The 20643-nt window shown below is 34.7% G+C and overlaps 1 protein-coding gene across 1 annotated transcript in view; it reads left to right on the top strand.

Moving 5' to 3' along the window:
- Nucleotides 1-18650, top strand: part of SLC9C1 (solute carrier family 9 member C1) — a 75631-nt gene extending 56981 nt beyond the window's left edge. The window contains exons 16-25 of the mRNA XM_032406243.1: nt 934-1119; nt 2150-2299; nt 3500-3551; nt 4756-4904; nt 7678-7803; nt 8953-9051; nt 9561-9734; nt 16577-16708; nt 16842-17027; nt 18507-18650. Coding sequence (XP_032262134.1) covers nt 934-1119; nt 2150-2299; nt 3500-3551; nt 4756-4904; nt 7678-7803; nt 8953-9051; nt 9561-9734; nt 16577-16708; nt 16842-17027; nt 18507-18650 — 1398 coding nt within the window. The remainder of the gene's footprint in view (nt 1-933; nt 1120-2149; nt 2300-3499; nt 3552-4755; nt 4905-7677; nt 7804-8952; nt 9052-9560; nt 9735-16576; nt 16709-16841; nt 17028-18506) is intronic.
- The last annotated feature ends 1993 nt before the right edge of the window (nt 18651-20643 follow it).

The following is a 20643-nucleotide window of genomic DNA, read 5'->3' as shown; positions in this document are numbered from 1 at the left end:
GATTTTTTATTTGTAAAAATAAATTTTAAAATGGTATGTGTCAAAGGGAGTTTCAAAGATATTGGCAGTGTTCATAAACTTAGCAGGGTAGTGTTCATTTTATTTTTTAATACTAGATAGATAAACAGATCAATAGGTAGAGTGATAGATACTCCTTTATACTTGAAAAACATTTCATGACCTGATTTTTAAATCTAATATAAAGGTAGTTGTAAAATGAGGAAATGTACCACCACAAACTGATAATAGTATTGTGTTATATGAATCAAAAATTGGAGAATGAGTATGTGAGTACATAACATGATGGACAAAAACAAGGGAAAACTTAGAAGCAACACCATGACACCCGCAAGGAACATCACTCCCAGTGACTGGAGCTTGGGATGGATTGGTCAGCATGGATATTGGAGAGATGTTAGATTGGTGTGGAGGATATGGAAAATGATACAGGACACATGGACGTAAAGAAGAAAGAAGTTCATGGGCCATGCTATCTCTCCCACTTCCCTGACATCAGCTACCATTTATTGTCTAATAACTTCCAAATTCATGTTCCCAGCTCATATCTTATCAAGAGCCTCAGATCATATAGAAAACTGAGGACTGGATCTCTCCAACAAAATACTATACAAACATCTCAAACAGCACATTCTAAAAAATTTATCTTCTCTAAACCTACTTTTCCCTCAAAATTCCACTGGAAACCCAATTTCCCAGACTAGCATCCACAATCATCTTTAATACTTCCCACTCTCTTAGCTATGCTTCAATATTTCAAACATTTTAATTTTAAATTAATATGATTACTTACTAGTATTTCAGACAAGTAGTCTTAAGGTAGATCAGAAAAAATCTAACTATGATGTTTCAGTTATTGTGGAAAATGTTGCAGTAAAAGCAAAACCAAGATAACCTATTTTTTTTAATCAACAGATGGCTGCAATGAGGAAGGAATATTTTTTACATACCTGGAACCTATTTGAGTTAGCAATTACATTAGTTGGCATCATAGATATAATTCTTATTGAGACAAATTCCATTACTTATACTCTTGATTTTATTCTAACAGTAATCTTTATAAAAATTGTTCGATTTCTTCGCATACTACGTATTTTGAAGGTAAAGAACTATTAAATCATTCAATTTCAAATTTCTACTGACTGCATCATGAAATATGAACTAAAATCAGTTTAGTAGTTTTATGACTTCCACTTTCTATTGAGGTGATGTTTATATTTTAAATTTTATAACCCTTTCACAAATTAAATTTTATAACATATTATTTTATGAATATCCAAATCATATATTTCCTGTGTTTTCCTGTCTATGCTCCATAATCTCCATACTCTGCCCTCCAACCAGCTGCCATTAATCCTCAAAGTGCTAGCTTATGGTCATTCTTCAAGATTCAGTTTAAGTATCACCTAATAAAGGACATCATTTTTTTTTATCTTGTTAGCATTCTGTACATACTCTCTTTTGCACTTATCCTTGGGGTCAAACAAGAAATATAATTGTGGTGGGTTCCAACCCCCGAATAAACCTTCTAATAAGAAGGTTAGTAGGAGGGGCGCCTGGGTGGCTCAGTGGTTAAGCGTCTGCCTTTGGCTCAGGTCATGATCCCAGGGTCCTGGGATCAAGCCCCGCATCGGGCTCTCTGCTCCGCAGGAAGCCTGCTTCTCCCTCTCCCACTCCCCCTGCTTGTGTTCCCTCTCTCGCTGTGTCTCTCTCTCAAATAAATAAAATCTTTAAAAAAAAAAAAAAAAAGAAGGCTAGTAGGAGATTTCACAGGTAAAAGTGGCAGTACTTTATAGACATTTATGACTTAAGCCCAGAAGATTAATTGCATTGTTTTCCAAGAATTTAAACGAGTTGAAATTAGCATCCAATTCTCTATAAGGGACATAAGTAAAGAGTAAATTCATAACTTCACCATAGGTGTCCAACATTATTAATTATAAGGAAATCACTCTGGTCATGAAGTTATAAAATTACCGTGAATAAAATAACTAAAAACCCTGACAGATTACTATAGTTATTGTTGAAAGCATGTTATTTCTTATTATTATCTACTTTAGTTAAACTAATCAATATATAATTATCTAAATGTATACAATTTATATTAAATAGTAGTTCTGTTTTTTTCCAGCTCATAACCCCAAAGTTGCTGCAAATAATAGATCAAAAGATGAGTCACCAGCTGTCCTTTAAGTATGCTATACTAAAAGGATATGTCCAAGGTGAAGCAGACATAATGACTATAATTGATCAGATTTCAAGTTCAAAGCAAGTTAAACAGGTGAGAAAACTTTCAATAGTAAGGAAAGGGTTTATTCCTCCAATCCCTCAGTTGCCCTCACCCATTATGTCCTCTATCTATATATGTAGATGGGGATTTTGACTCGATTCGCTAAGTAATTTCTGTAAAAACTTAAACTAGTCTACATTTGTATTACTGAAAAGCTTCCTTACTTAAATGTCTGTGCCACAGTAACAAATCATGAGGTTTTTGCAACCCACCTTTTGGTTCTTGTGGAGGCTATCATGAAACATATGTGCAGTGGTCATCAGCTCCCTCCTGATGCAAGTTCCAGGATCTGTCAGCTACAGGTGCACTAAATAGGAAATATTGGAGGATGAGACATAATGGCAGTGTTAAGCAAAGGGAGCTTCCTCATAATTCCCAAAGACTCCCTTCCTCACTCCCTGCCTGATTTTCCCACAGTAAATAGTAAAAGAAGCAAAGGATGGGGATCTGGCAGATGGAAAAAGTAAGAATAACTCATCTAGAAGGAAACCTTGTCTAATTTCTTCCTTACACAGATAAGGAACAAAAAAGAGCCAAGAGAGGTTGAATGGTTATTCTCAAAGTCACATGGCTAGTAAACAACGAAGAGAATTCTAGGGCCTAAGTTCTAGATTTTCACTTTTTTGACCGAGGTGGTTGTTCTCACAAGTTTGTCAACTATGTGAAATATTTACCTTTCAAGGCAATGTAGAACACGTGAATGCCATGTAATATACCCAAAGCTCTGTAGTTGAGAAAATTGAACGTGTGATATGTAGTAGAACACAAAAAAACAGTATCTTTCCTTTCTTCACCACCTGTAACTTTAAAACTGTTTTCCTGAATTTTGTTACCTGTTCTAACCTGGAAAAGAATATTTAGCACTGGAATTTGAGGATACACAGTAGGGAAAACAAAAGGACCTGAATCTCTAAGATGTCCAGTTTTAGTCCTCATTTCTGCTCTCACACAGTTTGGCCAAACCTTCTACCTCATTTAAGATTGAAACCACTTTTTATTCTCTCCACCAATTTGCTGGAGCAAAATTAAATTTATTGCACAAAATTCAATTCTAATCCCTGAAAAGCTCCCCATCATATTTTTTCTTTGAAGTTATTAGTTAGGTAAAAAAAAAATCCATCAGTAGCAAATGTAAAAATATTTTATAACAGCTTGTTCTTCAGTGGGGATAACTCTTCTTTTATTTTGTAGATATTATTAAGGAGGATTATGAAGAATACAGGACATGCTATGAAAGAGCTGGGTATGTATCCCTCACCCTAAAGATTAAACACAACCATCTCTTATTATCATTACTCCAGAAAGGCAATTATTTTGATAACTAAACTGATCTTTGAGGAAACCTATTTATTACTAGTAATAAAGTATATAACTTTAATCAATATGATCATATCTTTGGTTTGGATGGGTTTAGTGTAATATTACCTCTCCACACTTGTTCTTCCTGCCTTATACCTCAATGAAGACCTTTTAATTTCTCTTTAAAGGAAACACATTGGCATTGCATGTTTATACATGCTATTATCACCTTATAAATTCTATTTTCTTCCAAACCAAAAGTACACATACCTTGCTGAGCAAAACAAGGAAAAAAGTTATTTTTTTTTCCCTTCACTTGCCACAGAGCTACCATCTGAGGATTTAGGATTTATAAGTTGAAATCAGAAGAGAATCTCACAGATCTCTGATAGACCACTGGGAGCTTCTATGCCTAAACATGACAACAGTTTATTCTCTGAGTCATGCCACGTCATGCTCCTAGTACAGGATAAATCCTGGGAGTGGGACAGACACACTCCTATAGTATAGTGTTCATGTGAGAGGAGAAGAAGGGGGTTTGGTACTAGGTGGTGGGCAGCAAAAGGGCACAGCAAGTCTGAGAATCAAACAAGACTTGAGAGATTTGCATGGCAGATAGTTATCAAGCTAGACAAGAAGCCATCACGAAGGAAAAGCCAAAATGTAGAATCTAAGTGAATGCAACTCTCGTGGGCATTCAGGAATCCAGATAAGTCAAGCAGAAGAGCATAGACGGATGAGTCATCTAGATGCACAAGAATGTTGGGTGGACAATGACCCAAGATGAATGAGAGGACTTAATCAGAAGCCATATCTAAGTGCTAATCCTAATTCAAACAGAATAGAAAAGTAGGACATAAACTCTAGACCTAGAGCCCAGAAGAGCTTCTCAGTGTCGCATGCAGGTGTATCAGTATAATTGTTAATCCTAGAACGAGGGCTGTCTGTCCTTCCTCATGGGCTTAGGTATAAACTGACAAGAAAACGGCAAGCAGAACTCTGCAACTACTGGAGGCCTCATCAGGGAGAGATATATTTCTCTGTGTTGGGAGTTGTATTTCATGGATTTAGAGTGGAAATACTAGCTTATTGTCTACATGAAATATTTAAATAATGTTCTTATTTTATCTGAACATATTATTTTTCAGGCTACTTAGAGTATGATCACCCAGAAATCGCTGTTACTATGAAAACAAAGGAGGAGATTAATGTCATGCTCAATTTGGCTAGAGAAATTGTTAAGGTTTTTAGGTCAAAAGGAATTATTCATAAAATTGAAGGTTCTGAAATTAATAAGGTAAGGTAGCATATTTTTAAAACAAATATACTTACTTGATATATAGTTATTCATGATCTTCAAACCTACTTTTGATTTTTCAATATAAGCCATCTCTGAGATATGACTATCTAACTTAAAATAATTATCTAAAGATAAGCACCTACAATAGAGCATTTCCTTCCCTGAGCTCCAATGCTCAATTTCTCTTTCCCTTTCTTGCCACAAGGGACCATCTCTTTCTATGCTTTGCTCCCAAACCAATGGTATGATGAAACTATTTCTCTTCCTAGGCTACAGTGGATATTAGTATTTTTCTAGGAATTATCTTTGACACTGAGACAACTTTTCCCATAGAATCCTGTGATTTATAAGAACATTCAATTATAGGGTAAAAATTCACTACATTTCCTTTCTCTAAATTATTTAAATGGTACCATGACATATAAAAAAATAGAGGATCCCAACTAATTCTGTAAGTACAAAATTTACTCTCCAAATTGGGAATAGTATAAGAAAAAACCCAAAAGCTATTATGCTTGTGAATACATATACAAAACTTTTAAACATAATGGTAGCTAATTGAATCTGGTAGTACATTAAAAGTTTAGTATACTATAACTAAGAATGTTTTAGCTCCCCAAATAGCTATATAACTTATTAAGAGATTTAAAGAGAAAGAAAAAATTTGACAAAATTTATTATTCAAAATATTTTTTAAAATTCTTTTAAGGCTAATAAGAGAAGTAGCATCCTTAACTAAATAAAGAGTTTCTATTAAAAATTTAAAAGAAACATTGTGTTGGATGTCAAAACATTGTATTGGATGTCAAAACATTTATAAGTATTCCAATTAAAGTCAGGAATGAAAGAAGAATGAACAGTGCCACTCCAAATACTGAATGCTGTGCTGGAAGTCTTAGCCAGGTCAAGAAAAAAAATGAAAGGAAATTGAGAGATAAAATTTTTGGAAAGAGGAAAAAAATTATTATATGTTGATTGTTTAATTTAAAATCCTAGGAAAATAAATTAAAATCTGTAAGAATAAGATAAATCATAGGGTATTCAGAAATAATATCAAAATTCAAAATTCTTCCCCAACTAAAGAAAATGTAGAAAAATATTCTATTCACAGTATTGATTAAGAACTCTAAATCCTTAAGTGTGAACCTAACATAAAATATATAACATCTATGTGGCAAGAACTGAAAGGCATATTTGAGCAGGTAGAAAGATCAGTCACCTTAAAGATAAAACAATGGAAATTATCCTATTTGAGTAACAGAAGTAAAAAGATTGAAGAAAAGTGAACAAAATCTAAGGGACCCATGAGATCCAATCAAGTGGACCAACATATGCACTGTGGGAATTCCGCAAGGAGAAGGGAGAGAGAGAGACAGAGAATATTTGAAGAAATAATGGCCAAAAATTTCCCAACTTAGATGAAAGACATAAATATTAACATCCAAGAAGTTCAATAAATTCCAAGTAGGATGATCTGAGAGAGACCCACACCAAGACACATTATAATCAAATTGTCAAAAAGACAAAAAGAAAATTTTGAATCAGCAATAGCAACTCATCCCATATAAGCAATCCTCAATAAGACTATTATCAGATTTCTCATCAGATACTTTGTAGACCAGAAGGAAGTGAACTGATATATTCAAAGTGCTAAAAGAGAAAAAAAACCTATCAACAAAAAATCCTATTTTCAGCAAAACTGTCCTGCAGAAATGAGAAATTAAGACATTCCCAGATAAACAAAACTGGAGGGAGTTTATTACCACTAGATCTGCCGTGAAAGAAATGCTAAAAGGAGTCCTACAGATTGAGTAGACACCTCCCAACAGAGGATATTCAAATGACTAATACATAACAAAAGGTACTAAATTTCATTGTCATAAGCTTAATACAAATTAAAACCAAATGAAATACCAATACACAACCATCAGAATACTTGATTTTTTTTTTAACTAACTGTAGGCAATAATGTAGAACAACTGAAACGTTAGAATAAGAATGTAAATTAATGCAATCACTTTGGAATTGTTAGGCAGAATCTACTAAATTTGAACATACACATATGACACAGCAATTAGATTACAGAACCATAGATCCACAGAAATGTATACATATGTACAGCAAACAAATACAGCAGCATTACAAAGGCCAAAACTGGCACACCCAAAATGTTGATCAATAGTAGACAAAACTGTGGTATATTCATACAACATAATCCTCTACAGCAATGAAAATGACAGGAATGAACTTCTGCTCCCTGCAATATTAGAGATGAATCTCACAAACATACTATTGAGCAAATAAAACCAGACACAAACAAGTACATACTCATTGATTTCATGCAGATAAATCTCAAAACCAAACAAAGCTAAACTCTGATAGAAGAGAGGTCATCTTTAGATAGAAGAAATGACTAGAAGAGAATATAAGAGAGGATTTTAGGTGCAGTAAATGTTTTATTTCTTAATCTGGGTGCTGGTTAACCGGATCTTTTCACATTGTAAATGTTCTTTGAGCAGACATTTATTAATCTGTGCACTTTTTGTTTATCTACTTTAGTAAAAAAAAAGTTTACTTTTAAATGTTTAATCTATGACTTCAGAATGATGATAACAGAAAAATGCTATCAGTGGGGAGAAGTTGAAGGTTTCCATAGAAGAACAAAAATCTCAGAAGAGCAAGTAAAGGAAATAGTACAAAGCTATAATTTCTTAAGCATTCTGTGAACACTGGTTTTGTTCATCTTCTTTCTTATATTTTGTGGTTTTAGTTAATAATGGCCAAAAAGAGAGAGATACTTGATTTTCAACCTGTTATCAAGCCCCTTACTGTTGAAGAAGCACTCTACCATATTCCATGGCTAGATAAAGACAAAGACCATATAAACTTCATTCAGGTAATATTTTTATTTTCTGGTAATACCATCTATAATGTACCAACAAATGATTTTTTTTAATGAAGACTGTGATTCTCTCCAGCTTAAAACTCTTTAAAAGTCTTTTATTGTCTGGGATAAAATCAAAATCCCTTTAAGTGACCTGGAAAGTCCTTCCCCAGTCTGCTTCCTGTCTACATTTCCATCATCATCTTCTGTTGTCCATTCATCATATACCTCATACTCTATTTATACTCAACCTTGCATGGTACCCCAAACCCTTTTCACTGTTTTCTAATTCCCTTCCTCTGGAGGTGCTGTTTACTTTTCTTGAAATGTCCTTTGTTTTCACTTTTTTTTTTTCCCAAATCTTGCTTCTCTGGAAAGATCCTGGAAACATCCCTACCAAAGGTAACTCAGAAAAGTAGGCTTTGTGGGCAAATACCCCACCAGTAGAAGACCATTCTGTGGTCCATCCTGAGTTTGGAGGACCAAAGTTGTCGCCATTGTATCCATTATACAGTTTCATTATAGCATTAAGTACATTGCATTACAATTACCTTTACATCCCTCTTCTGTGCTATATCCTTTAGCTCATCCATCTTTTGAATACCCAGCCCCTTGCACTTTGCATATTACATAGAAGATGCTCAAAGACTGTTTGTAGAATGAACAATTAAATAGGTCTAACTTGTTCTAATAACATTCTTTTTCTATATCTACTTGGTGCCAAAGGAGCAGGTGCATATTTTCCACCTGCTTAAAATATTTTGAATGAATGAATTTTTTATTTACTTCATCAGCTGTTTAGAGCATAACTATGTGTGAGACGTAGATATGCCATTAGCCTGAATCTGTTCTGATTATTTTTCATCCAGATGAAATATTTTTATCTTTCCATTACATTCTTACTCTTATATTAGATTAGTTCTTTTCTAATCCATGTATAAATACCCCATCTGAAGTTACGAAGATCTATGAATATCCCCTTCTTCTCTTTGGTATTTATAACTCCTATTTTCTCTTACAAATTTATCACTAACACAATAAGTTGGATCTTACTGACTGATATTCTAAAATGTAAAAACTTTTATTAAGATGTAAACTTCAACATCCTCAACCACTGCTAATATAGTGTTTGTATCTTATATATTTGGTGGTATTTTTAAGGAAAGAGCCAGAGTTGTAACATTTGATTGTGGAAATGATATATTTGAAGAAGGTGATGAGCCCAAAGGAATTTATGTAATAATATCAGGTATGATAAAGGTAAGTCAAAGTTATTCATAAATGCACTTGGGAACATTAGTTAAAAATTCTATAAAATTGAGAATTCATAGTTTTCCATGTTAAGAACTGCATTGTTCCTCTTTTGGGACAACAGCTACCATCCAATTTTCTTGTTCAAACACAGTGGTTAACATTACCTATCACCTTTTAAGCATTACTTTCCCATAGATAACAAGAAACCATCTAAAGGATCATCTTTAAGATGGAATATTATAAGTTGTTTTCATCTTATGTTTATCTGAATTGGGCATTTAGCCATTCTAAGGCAGGTATAGGTTGGCTGAGTAGAAGGATTCAGAAATATTGCAGTATCTAGGAATGCTTTTGCTAATTTAATAAAATCGCCTTAAAAGGTATAAGTAAGAAGTATCCTCAAAACAATATCTACATATTAAAATTGTTAAAACCAAAGGAAAAAAGTAAAAAATTAGAGAGTTTTGTAATTAACTGGCATATGTTTTTTTTTCTCTTTCTTCATTCCTAAACAGCTTCAAAGATCAAAACCTGGTTTCGGAATTGACCAAATGCTCTGGGAGTCAGAGGAAAAAGATTATCAGCTAATGTACACAGACTTTGCGATCAGTGGGGAAATAATAGGAGAGCTAAACTGTTTAACTAACGAACCCATGATGTGTTCTGCTACCTGCAAAACTGTAGTGGAGGTCAGAAAACATCACCATATGGTCTATTGCTGTATCTTATTAAATATCTAGTATCAAATTTAAGGTTATTTCTGTACTTAGCATATGTTTACAGTCTAGTGATAATTTTATTAAAAAATAGGAATAGTAAAGGAATAAAACTTGTTACCAAATTATACTTATCCAGTATACTGTCCTGGCAAAATGGCTTGCAAAAGTTAACCTACCATATTGAAAAATTTAACCAGAAAAACTGATTAAATGAGGTCTCTCATGGGGAAATTAGAGGACATATTTTAGCTATCAATACCATAATTCAGGGGGTCAGGAAGGGAAAAAGTCAGAGAACTAACATCTATTAATAAAAAAGTTGAGCAAAGTGGATGGAAGTTTCCCCAGGCACAATGAGAACAAAATTCTCAAAGCAACAGGGGCTATCACTGGCCTAATTTAAACTCAAAAAGAACAATGACTGCAAACAATTGAACCCCATAATATGTAAAAATCCATAAGTTGATGATGATACCAAATTTGTTTAATTTCCAATAAGATTGTTGGGATATTAACTTACTACTCTATAAATTGATTTTTTTTTTAAATAGAAAGAATTCAACATTTATCCTGCCTAACTATGAACTCTTTCAAGGTAACCGAAAAAAAAAATGAAGAAATATTCCTCTATACAGAATTCCAGCTAACAAATGTAGAAACAGAGAATTAGAATATCTTCACAATTCACAGCGCTTACCAGAGCACATACCCTCCCCAGTGTCCATCACCCAGTCACCCCATCCCTCCCATCCCACCCCCCAATCCAGCAACCCTCAGTTTGTTTCCTGAGATTAAGAATTCCTCATATCAGTGAGGTCATATGATACATGTCTTTCTCTGTTTGACTTATTTCACTCAGCATAATACCCTCCAGTTCCATCCATGTCGTTGCAAATGGCAAGATCTCATTCCTTTTGATGGCTGCATAATATTCCATTGTATATATATACCACATCTTCTTTATCCATTCATCTGTCGATGGACATCTTGGCTCTTTCCACAGTTTGGCTATTGTGGACATTGCTGCTATAAACATCAGGGTGCACGTACCCTTTCGGGTCCCTACTTTTGTATCTTTGGGGTAAATACCCAGTAGTGCAATTGCTAGATCATATGGTAGCTCTATTTTCAACTTTTTGAGGAACCTCCATACTGTTTTCCTGAAACAAATAATGCAATATATGTTAAGAAAGAAAAAAAAAGAAGAAGAAGAATGTAGCAGGAGGGGAAGAATGAAGGGGGGGAAATCGGAGGGGGAGAAGAACCATGAGAGACGATGGACTCTGAAAAACAAACTGAGGGTTCTAGAGGGGAGGGGGGTGGGAGGATGGGTTAGCCTGGTGATGGGTATTGAGGAGGGCACGTTCTGCATGGAGCACTGGGTGTTATGCACAAACAATGAATCATGGAACACTATATCTAAAACTAATGATGTAATGTATGGGGATTAACATAACAATAAAAAAATTTAAAAAAAAACAAATGAAATAATTCATTAAAATTCAAAAAAAAAAAAAAGAATATCTTCATTTTGCCATCTCAATGAAATAATGGATCTAGGCAACAGCCATCAATTGATGCTAAAACTACTGTGTGCAATGTTAATGGGAAACTTTATAGTGAAAGGACCTGGCTGGCACCACCTAAAAAACAATTGTAGCATCACTAAAAGTTGGACAGCTGGGCATCATGTACCTCTGGATATGATGCTGCAAAGCTGGCTCTTTGAAAAGATCAACAAAATTGATAAACATTTAGCCAAATTCTTAAAAAGAAGAGAGAGAGGGGCGCCTGGGTGGCTCAGTCGTTAAGCGTCTGCCTTCGGCTCAGGTCATGATCCCAGGGTCCTGGGATCGAGCCCCGCATCGGGCTCCCTGCTCGGCGGGAGGCCTGCTTCTCCCTCTCCCACTCCCCCTGCTTGTGTTCCTGCTCTCGCTACCTCTCTCTCTGTCAAATAAATAAATAAAATCTTTAAAAAAAAAAAAAAAAGAAGAGAGAGAGAGGATTCAAATAAACAAAATCAGAAATGAAAAAGGAGAAATAACTGACCCCACAGAAATACAAAGGATTGTAAAATAACATTATGAAAAATTTTATGCCAACAAATTGGACAACCTAGAAGAAATGACTAAATTCCTAGAAACATATAACCTCCCAAAACTGAATCAGGAAGAAATAGAAAATTTGAACAGACCAGTTACCAACAATGAAATTGAACAAGCATCAAAAAACTCCAACAAACAGAAGTCCAGGACCAGATGGCCTCACAGGTGAATTCAACCAGATGTTTAAAGAAGAGTTAATACTTACTCTTCTCAAACTATTCCAAAACCAAAGAGGAAGGAAAGTGTCCAAATTCATTCTTTGAGGTCAGCATTACCCTGATACCAAAACCAGATAAAGACACTACAAAAAAGAGAACTATAGGCCAATATCTCTGATGAACATCAAGATACCTACCCATAGATGCAAAAATCCTCAACAATATATTAGCAAACTGAATCCAACAATACATTAAAAAAAAATCATTCACCACTATTGAACATTTCACCACATTTGACATTTATTCCCAGGATGCAGAGGTGGTTCAATATTTACAAACCAATCAATGTGACACATCACCTCAATAAGAGAAAGGATAAGAACCATATGATCATTTCAATAGATGCAGAAAAAGCATTTGACAAAGTACAACATCCATTCATGATAAAAACCCTCAACACAGTAGGTTTAGAGGGCACATGCCTCAACAAAATAAAGGCTGTATGTAAAAAACCCACAGCTACCATCATACTCAATGGTGAAAAGCTGAGAGCTTTTCCCCTAAAGTAAAGAACAAGACAAAGATGTCCACTCTCACTGTTTTATTCAACATAGTACTGCAAGTCTTACCACAGCAATCGGACAAGAAAAAGAAATAAAACTCATCTAAACTGGTAAAGAAGAAGTAAAACTTTCACTCTTTGACATGATATTATATAAAGAAAACTCTAAAGACCACCAAAAAAAAAAAAAAATACTAGAACTGATAAATGAATTCTGTAAGGTTGCAGGATACGAGATCAATGTATAGAAATCCATTGCATCTCTATACACTAATAATGAAGCAGCAGAAATAAATTAAGAAAGCAATCTCATTTCCAACTGCACCACAAATAATAAAGTACCTAGGAATAAATCAAGGAGGTGAAAGATCTGTACTCTGAAAACTATAAAACCTTGATGAAAGAAATTAGATGTCCCATGCTCATAGGTTGTAAAAACAAATATTGTTAAAAGTGTCCATACTACCCAAATTTACAGATTTAATGTAATCCCTATCAAAATACCAACAGCATTTTTCACAGAACTAGAACAAACAATCCTAATATGTGTATGGACCCACAAAAGACCCTGGATAGCCAAAGCAATCTTTTTTTTTTAATTTTATTTTATTATGTTATGCCAATCACCATACATTACATCATTAGTTTTTGATGTAGTGTTCCATGATTCATTGTTTGCATATAACACCCAGTGCTCCATTTAATACGTGCCTTCTTTCATACCCATCACCAGGCTAATATAGCCAAAGCAATCTTTAAAAAAAAACAAAGCTGTAGGTATCACAATTCCAGATTTCACATTATATTACAAAGCTGTAGTAATCAAAACAGCATGGCACAAAAATAGAAACAAATCAGGGGCACCTGGGTGGCTCAGTAGTTAAGCATCTGCCTTCGGCTCAGGTCATGATCTCAGGGTTCTGGGATTGAGCCCCACATCGGGCTCCCTACTCAGCGGGAAGCCTGCCTCTCCCTCTCCCACTCCCCCTGCTTGTGTTCCCTCTCTCACTGTGTCTCTCTCTGTCAAATAAATAAATAAAATCTTTAAAAAAAGAAAAGAAAAGAAACATAAATCAATGGAACAGAATAGAAAATCCAGAAATAAACCCACAATTATATGGCCAATTAATCTTTGACAAAGGAGACAAGAGTATACAATGGGAAAAAGACAGTCTCTTCAACAAAAGACATTGGGAAAACAGGGCAGTTACATGCAAAGAAGTGAAAGTGGACACCATACACAAAAATAAACTCAAAATGGATTAAGGACCTAAATGGGAGACCTGAAACTATAAAAATCTTAGAATAGGGGTGCCTGGCTGGCTTAGTCAGTAGAGCATGTGACTCTCGATCTTGGGACCATGAGCTCAAGCCCCACATTGTACATAGAGCTTACCTAAAAAATATATGAATAAAAAAATGAAAATCCTGGAACAGAGAACAGATGGTAGTTTCTCTGACATCCACCATAACAACATCCTTCTAATTATGTCTCCTGAGGCAAGGGAAACAAAAACAAAAATAAACTATTGGGACTATATCAAAATAAAAAGCTTCTGCACAGCAGAGGAAACAACCAACAAAACTAAAAGATAACCTACTGAATGGGAGAAGATATTAGCAAATGACATATTTGATAAAAGGTTAGTATCCAAAATATATAAAGAACTTATACAACTCAACACCAAAAAATAATGATAATAATCCAATTAAAAAATGGGCAGAAGACATAAACAGACATTTCTCCAAGAAGAATACAAATGATCAGCACTTATTATCAGGGAAACGCAAATCAAAACCACAATAAGATATCACCTCACACCCATCAGAATGGCTAAAATCAAAAACTCAAGAAATAAGTGTTGGCAAGGACGTGGAGGAAAAGGAACCTTCATGCACTATTGATAGAAATATAAACTGGTGCAGCTACTGTGGAAGACAGAATGGAGGTGCCTCAAAAAATTAAGACTAGAACTACCCTAAGATCCAGTAATCACACTAGTGGGTATTTACCCAAAGAATTTGAAAACAGTAATTTGAAGGGATATATGCACCCCTACGTTTACTACAGCATTATTCACAATAGCCAAATTATGGAAGCAGCCCAAGTGTCCATCAATAGATGAATGGATAAAGAAAATGTGGTGTGTATATACATATATATATACACACACATTTTATATATATATATATATATATATATAATGGAATATTATTCTGCCATAAAAAAGAATGAAATCTTGCCATTTGCAACAACATGGATGGATCTAGAGAGTATAATGCTAAGCGAAGTAAGTCAGAGAAAGACAAATACCATATGATTTCACTCATATATGGAATTTAAGAAACAAAACAAATGAACAAAGAAAAAAGACAAACCAAAAACAGACTCTTAACGATAGAGAATAAACAGATGGACACCAGAGGGAAGGGGGTGGGGGGATGGGTGAAATAGGTGAAGAGAATTAGGAGTACACTTATCTTGATGAGCACTGGAGTAATATATGAAATTATTGAATCACTATATTGTACACCTGAAATTAATATAACACTGTGCATTAACTACACTGGAATTAAAATTTAAAAAGAATAACGTTAGATGACATACACTGTCTGACTTGAAGCCTTATTATAAATGTATTATAATCAACACCAAATGGTACTAGTTTAAGATAATATAGAATAGTGGAACAGGGAAGAGAATCCAGAAATAGATTCATATATTGTGTATATATGATATTGATATTAATAGTAATATTATTAATAATATTAATATAATAATTAATTGATTAATATTATGATAATAATCAATAATAGTATTTTCAACAAATGATCCTGAAAATCCCAAATATCTATATGGAAGCTATGAGCCTCGGCCCCATACATTGTGCACAAAAATTGACTTGGAATGATGATAGACTTAAACAGAAAAATTAGAGCTATAAAAATTCTAAACGGAAACACAGATCTTGAGATAAGCAAAGATTTCTAAGCCAGGACACAAAAAGCACTAACCATAAAAGGAAATATTGATAAATTGAATGTCACTAAAATTAAAATCTTCTGCTTTTTAAAAAGACACCACAAAGAACATGGAAAAAGCAAGCCACAGACAATGGAAACGTATCACAATATCTTTATCTGAAAAATTACTTGACAATGGAACCTATAAAGAATTCTTACAACTCAAAAATAAGAAGACAAAACACCAAGTTAAAAATCGGGCAAAGGATTTGAACAAACATTTCACAAAAGAATATACAAATGGCCAATAAGCACATGAAGAAGATGCCTGATATCATTAGTTCTCAGAAAAATGCAGATTAAAATCATGATGAGATATCACCACACACCTACTACATTGGCTAAAAATAAAAATAATGAGTAGCAGATATTGGCAAGGATGTGAAGCAGCTGAAATTTCCATCATGGCTGATGAGAGGGTAAAATGTTACAACCCTTCTGACAGCAGACTGGCAATTTTCTTATAAAGTTAAACACACAATTACCATATTACCCAGCAATCTCACTCATACATACTTACCCATGAGAAATAAAAACCAACATACACAGCATCTTGTATATTCGTAGCAGCTTATTCCTCATAGCCAATGGTCTGCTCATTGTCAGCACTGGCATTTATTGTTACCTAAAAAGTTTGCTCCCCTAAAATTATGTATTTTTAGAAATATTTATATCTTTAGTTTAAAAGTTTCAATTATTTTTGATTTGTTGTCTTCTACTTTTGCAGAATCTGTAAGAATAATAATGTCTCACTGGAGCATGTGACCTTTTAATATTTAATTTATGATAAGATCACACAAATATTTACTACTATACACATCTTATTAGGTGTCCAGGCAACAACATGAATCTTACAGAATTTAAATTCTTAGCTTTAATGTTATATGTAAATGAGAAAACCTTTTATCCTTAAACTATAGGTGTGCAGAATGAAATATTAAATTTATATCCTCCATTTTTCAGACATGTTTTATTCCTAAAAATCATTTGTATGAAGCTTTTAAACAATGTTGTCCTCACATTGAGTATAAAATGTGGCTAAAACTTGGACTTTCTATTACTGCCAAAAAATTGAGGGAACATTTATCTTATGAGGTAAGAGGTGTTTATATATAAACTCATCCTTCTCTCTGAATGGAATTGTATTAAAGTACTGTTATCAACTAACTATTTAGGGATTGATGTTAAACTTTATAAACAGTAGACTATGAAATTGTTTTCCTTATAGGACTGGAACTACAAGATGCAGTTAAAACTCTGTAATGTTTGTGTAAAAGATATACCAAAGAACACCAAAACTGATATCTATGATGAAACTGTGATCTATGTCATCCTCATCCATGGAGCTATAGAAGATTGTCAGTTACGAAAAGTTTATAAGGCACCTTCCTTAATTCCTATAACGTGCTATCAGGTATAGAAATGTTGATTCATGCCTTCCAGTCAATATGCCATATACCCAGACAATGTATGAACATTAGAAAAATTGTCACTTTTCCACCTTCCCATCCTCTGTGTTTCCCCTACCACTCCATAAGCACACACACCACATACACCCAAGTCACTGATTGCTTTGGCTCTAAGTAGTCCAAATACCAAGATATTCCTGTTCAATGTCAATGAAGCAGACCGAGCTGTACATTTTGGCCTTAGTTAGATTTTGGTGCAATTATAAATAGCAACAGAGGGCATGTAAGTTCATTTACACATTGCAGAAGGACCACTTTCCCTGGACTGTATCAACAGTACTCTAGAAAAGTTCTGCCAGACCCATGCTGAACTGAGTATCAGGGGTATTTGCTCAGCTACTCTGAAAGTGAATGTAAGATGAAAGACTTCCCATGTTTAAGCTGTTGAGTTTTCCTGGCAATCAAAATGAGAAGCTGTGCATATGAAGAAAGAAAGAAAGAAGGCAGACTCTGTGTCTGTGCATGTGTCTGTGTGTTGGGGTAGAGGAAGAGAGGCACATGTCAGGAGGAATCAGGGGACATACAAAATATAGCTACAAAAAGTAAATTGAAAGAGGGACCTAGAGTCAATTAAATTAGGCATATATTTTTAAAGCAATGAATATATGGCAGAAACCGTGCTAGACTCTAAAGTGATCAAGACAAATGAGATTTGCGATTACCCTCAAAAGATGTCTCAACCAAGTGAAAAGAAACATACATACGTTAATGAAACATGTACAGCTATGACAGAGGTACTTAAGAGGTAGATTTGGGACAGGAGAAAAACATGAGGTGGGGATAAGAGGAATCCCAAGATGAGAAAGGGTCATAAGAAAAATTTTCTGAACAGATGCCACTGACAGGAAGTAAGACATTACACTTAACTATGGTGCTCCCTACCTCTATCCTTGAATACATAATAACAGAGCTCTACTGTGGGTGGTGATTGGGAAGTTAGATGCCCAAGCAAGAGATTCTCAAGGCAACTTAAAACCTACCCAACTCTCTCTACTCTCACAGGCAGAAAGCCCTGCTTACTGTAGATTTGGGTACCAATGTGATTCAAAGCATATCGAAAACAACCACATGTTGAAGGATTTCTTGAAGTCTACTGTTTTTTAAACTTTCTTTTGCCACATAGATAATCTCTCTGGGTGATATTTTAAAGGATCATTAATGATGAACTCTTAATCGTTTTTCTCATTTGTAAGAGAAATGAGCAAAACATTTAAAAATCAATGAAAGTATATGGAATGTTGACTTTCAAAAACCAACATATTCAGGTATTTTAAGATATCTATCTAATAGAGACATGTTTACTTTTCATGTAAATTTAGATATTTACATGGTATTTAGAGAGGTCCTGAGATAGTAGCTTACCAGAGAAACATTTATTGTATGATATGTACTCAGAAATTAACTTACATTCTGTCAAACTTCAGGTACAAGGCACTGAAGATTTTACAAAGGTAATGATTGTTCAACCTTTGGTTGATGTGAAAAACTTCAGATGGAACACTAGAAAGTATGTACCTTCGCGTAAAGCATCTCTTCCAGTATCATGTGAGTTAGAGTTCTTTGAGTAATTGAGACCTAAATTTCCATTTATAAAATTTTATATATTTATAAAATAGCCATATATATATTTGGAAACTATTGAATGCATCCTACCTAGAGTATTGGAAAAGCATTTTAATTGCCATATTTGATATCTGATGGGGAATCCAGATTGAGAATATCCATGTTGTAAGTAGGAATTATTCTACATTTCATCTATAAGAATAAACATGCATAATTATCAAAATACCATGGAAAAATTGTTAATGAGGGAATTTTTATTTTTTGAGATTTTATTTATTTATTTTAGAGAGAGCACAGGGGCTGGGATAGGCAGAGGGGTAGGGGAGAGGGAAAGAGAGAGAATCTCAAACAGACTCCCCACTGAGGGCAGAGCCCAACTCGGGGCTCGATCTTACAACCCTGAGATCATGACCTGAGCTGAAACAAAGATTTGGAGGTTCAATTGACTGAGCAACCCAGGTGTCCCAATGAGACAATTTTTAGCTCTTCCCCCAAATTAACATATTTTATGTAGCAGTAATAATGGAAATACTGTTGTACTATCTGACTGTTCCAATTACCCACAGGCCTGGCTTTCATTCTCAACACACCTTAACATAAATGTATTCAGGATGATGGGACAATAGATTATTTTTTCTCTCTTTCCAAACTTCCTGCACATTTGTTACATAATCTTTATAATAAAAGACTTTTAAACCTTTTTTTTAAATGTGACCCTTCTTCCCACCAATTGAAATTACCACCAATTTCAGATCATAGGCCCTGAGTGTGAATGATTTGAACCTGGCCTAATGTGACAGTTGAACTAATAGAAACAGAGCTTTGTTCCAATGCTTGAACTAACACAGTCTTTCTTGAACCAGCTGCAAGCAGACTCTATAAAGAAGACCTTCAATTTGACACAAATATTGAGGTAAATTTAAAGCAGTCTTTTTAAAAGTTTTATTTTGGAGAAAAGAGAGTCTGGAATGTACGGAAATTATCAATGTGTTTCTCTTAATCTGAAGGAGTTTACCTGCTAATCATTTTGTAGATATTGATATGAACACTGTCTCTTAGTCCAGGGTATAGTGGAAACTGCATTTATATTTTTAGGTAAATATTGATAAATGACAAAGAAAAACAAAGTTCAGAAGATACCCGGATATTTATTTTTAATCACATGAGCCACCACGCACTACTGGGGTGGCTGGCTAGGGTTGTCATGGACATGAGCCCCTCCCACTTCTCTGCCTTGGGCGGAAATTTGGACTGGTCTGAAGCCTTCACTGCTACCTCAACTACGCATCTGGGATCTTCCAGCCTGGAGGCAGTTTGCTCAGTTATTCACAATGCCTGTCACAAAGCAGGAGCTCAATAATGAATGTACTAATCTACTCTGCCCCAGGCTAACCTAAGTTATCCAGAAAATCTCATAAATATTGGTTAATTTCATAGTCCCCTATGAACTTGGATATGTCACTTAGGGATCTTGGGATCTTCAAAACCCTGGGCCAACTTGGCAACAGTATGAAACACTACAGGGCCCTGGAAATGAAAGTAGGGCACAGAGAAATAGGATGAAAGTACCTCACTACATCTACACCAGCTTGCTTGTAGACTGAATCCTGGGGAGTTCCAGATGAGGTGGAGAATTTATTTTTAAATCTAGTTTGTGCCGAGCTGGTCGTATTACTCCAGGAGGTGCTGATTATAATACTCACGATCTGAGTGATGTCTGCTACAAATACACAAGCCAGAAAATTGTGTCCTTTGTTGTTAAAAATATGTTTTACATCAAGTCCATTTGCTCTATCAGCATTAGATATAAAACTCTGAGAACACACGTTCCTTCTCCCCTGAATCTCTCAACAAGCGTATGTTGCAAGAAAGGTAATTACAGGTTCTGGTGGGGGAAGTTGAAGGTGTTTCTCTCATGTCTGTCCAGTCTTCCCGAGGCCAACACTTTTCTTTAATACCCACTTCCCATCCAGCATAAAGGCAAGAAATTCACCCCCT

Source organism: Phoca vitulina, unplaced genomic scaffold, assembly GCF_004348235.1.
Source record: "Phoca vitulina isolate PV1807 unplaced genomic scaffold, GSC_HSeal_1.0 scaffold8, whole genome shotgun sequence".
Classification (NCBI taxonomy): Eukaryota; Metazoa; Chordata; class Mammalia; order Carnivora; family Phocidae; genus Phoca; species Phoca vitulina.
Note: the sequence above shows the minus strand (reverse complement) of the source record. Positions and strands in the feature narration are given on the sequence as shown.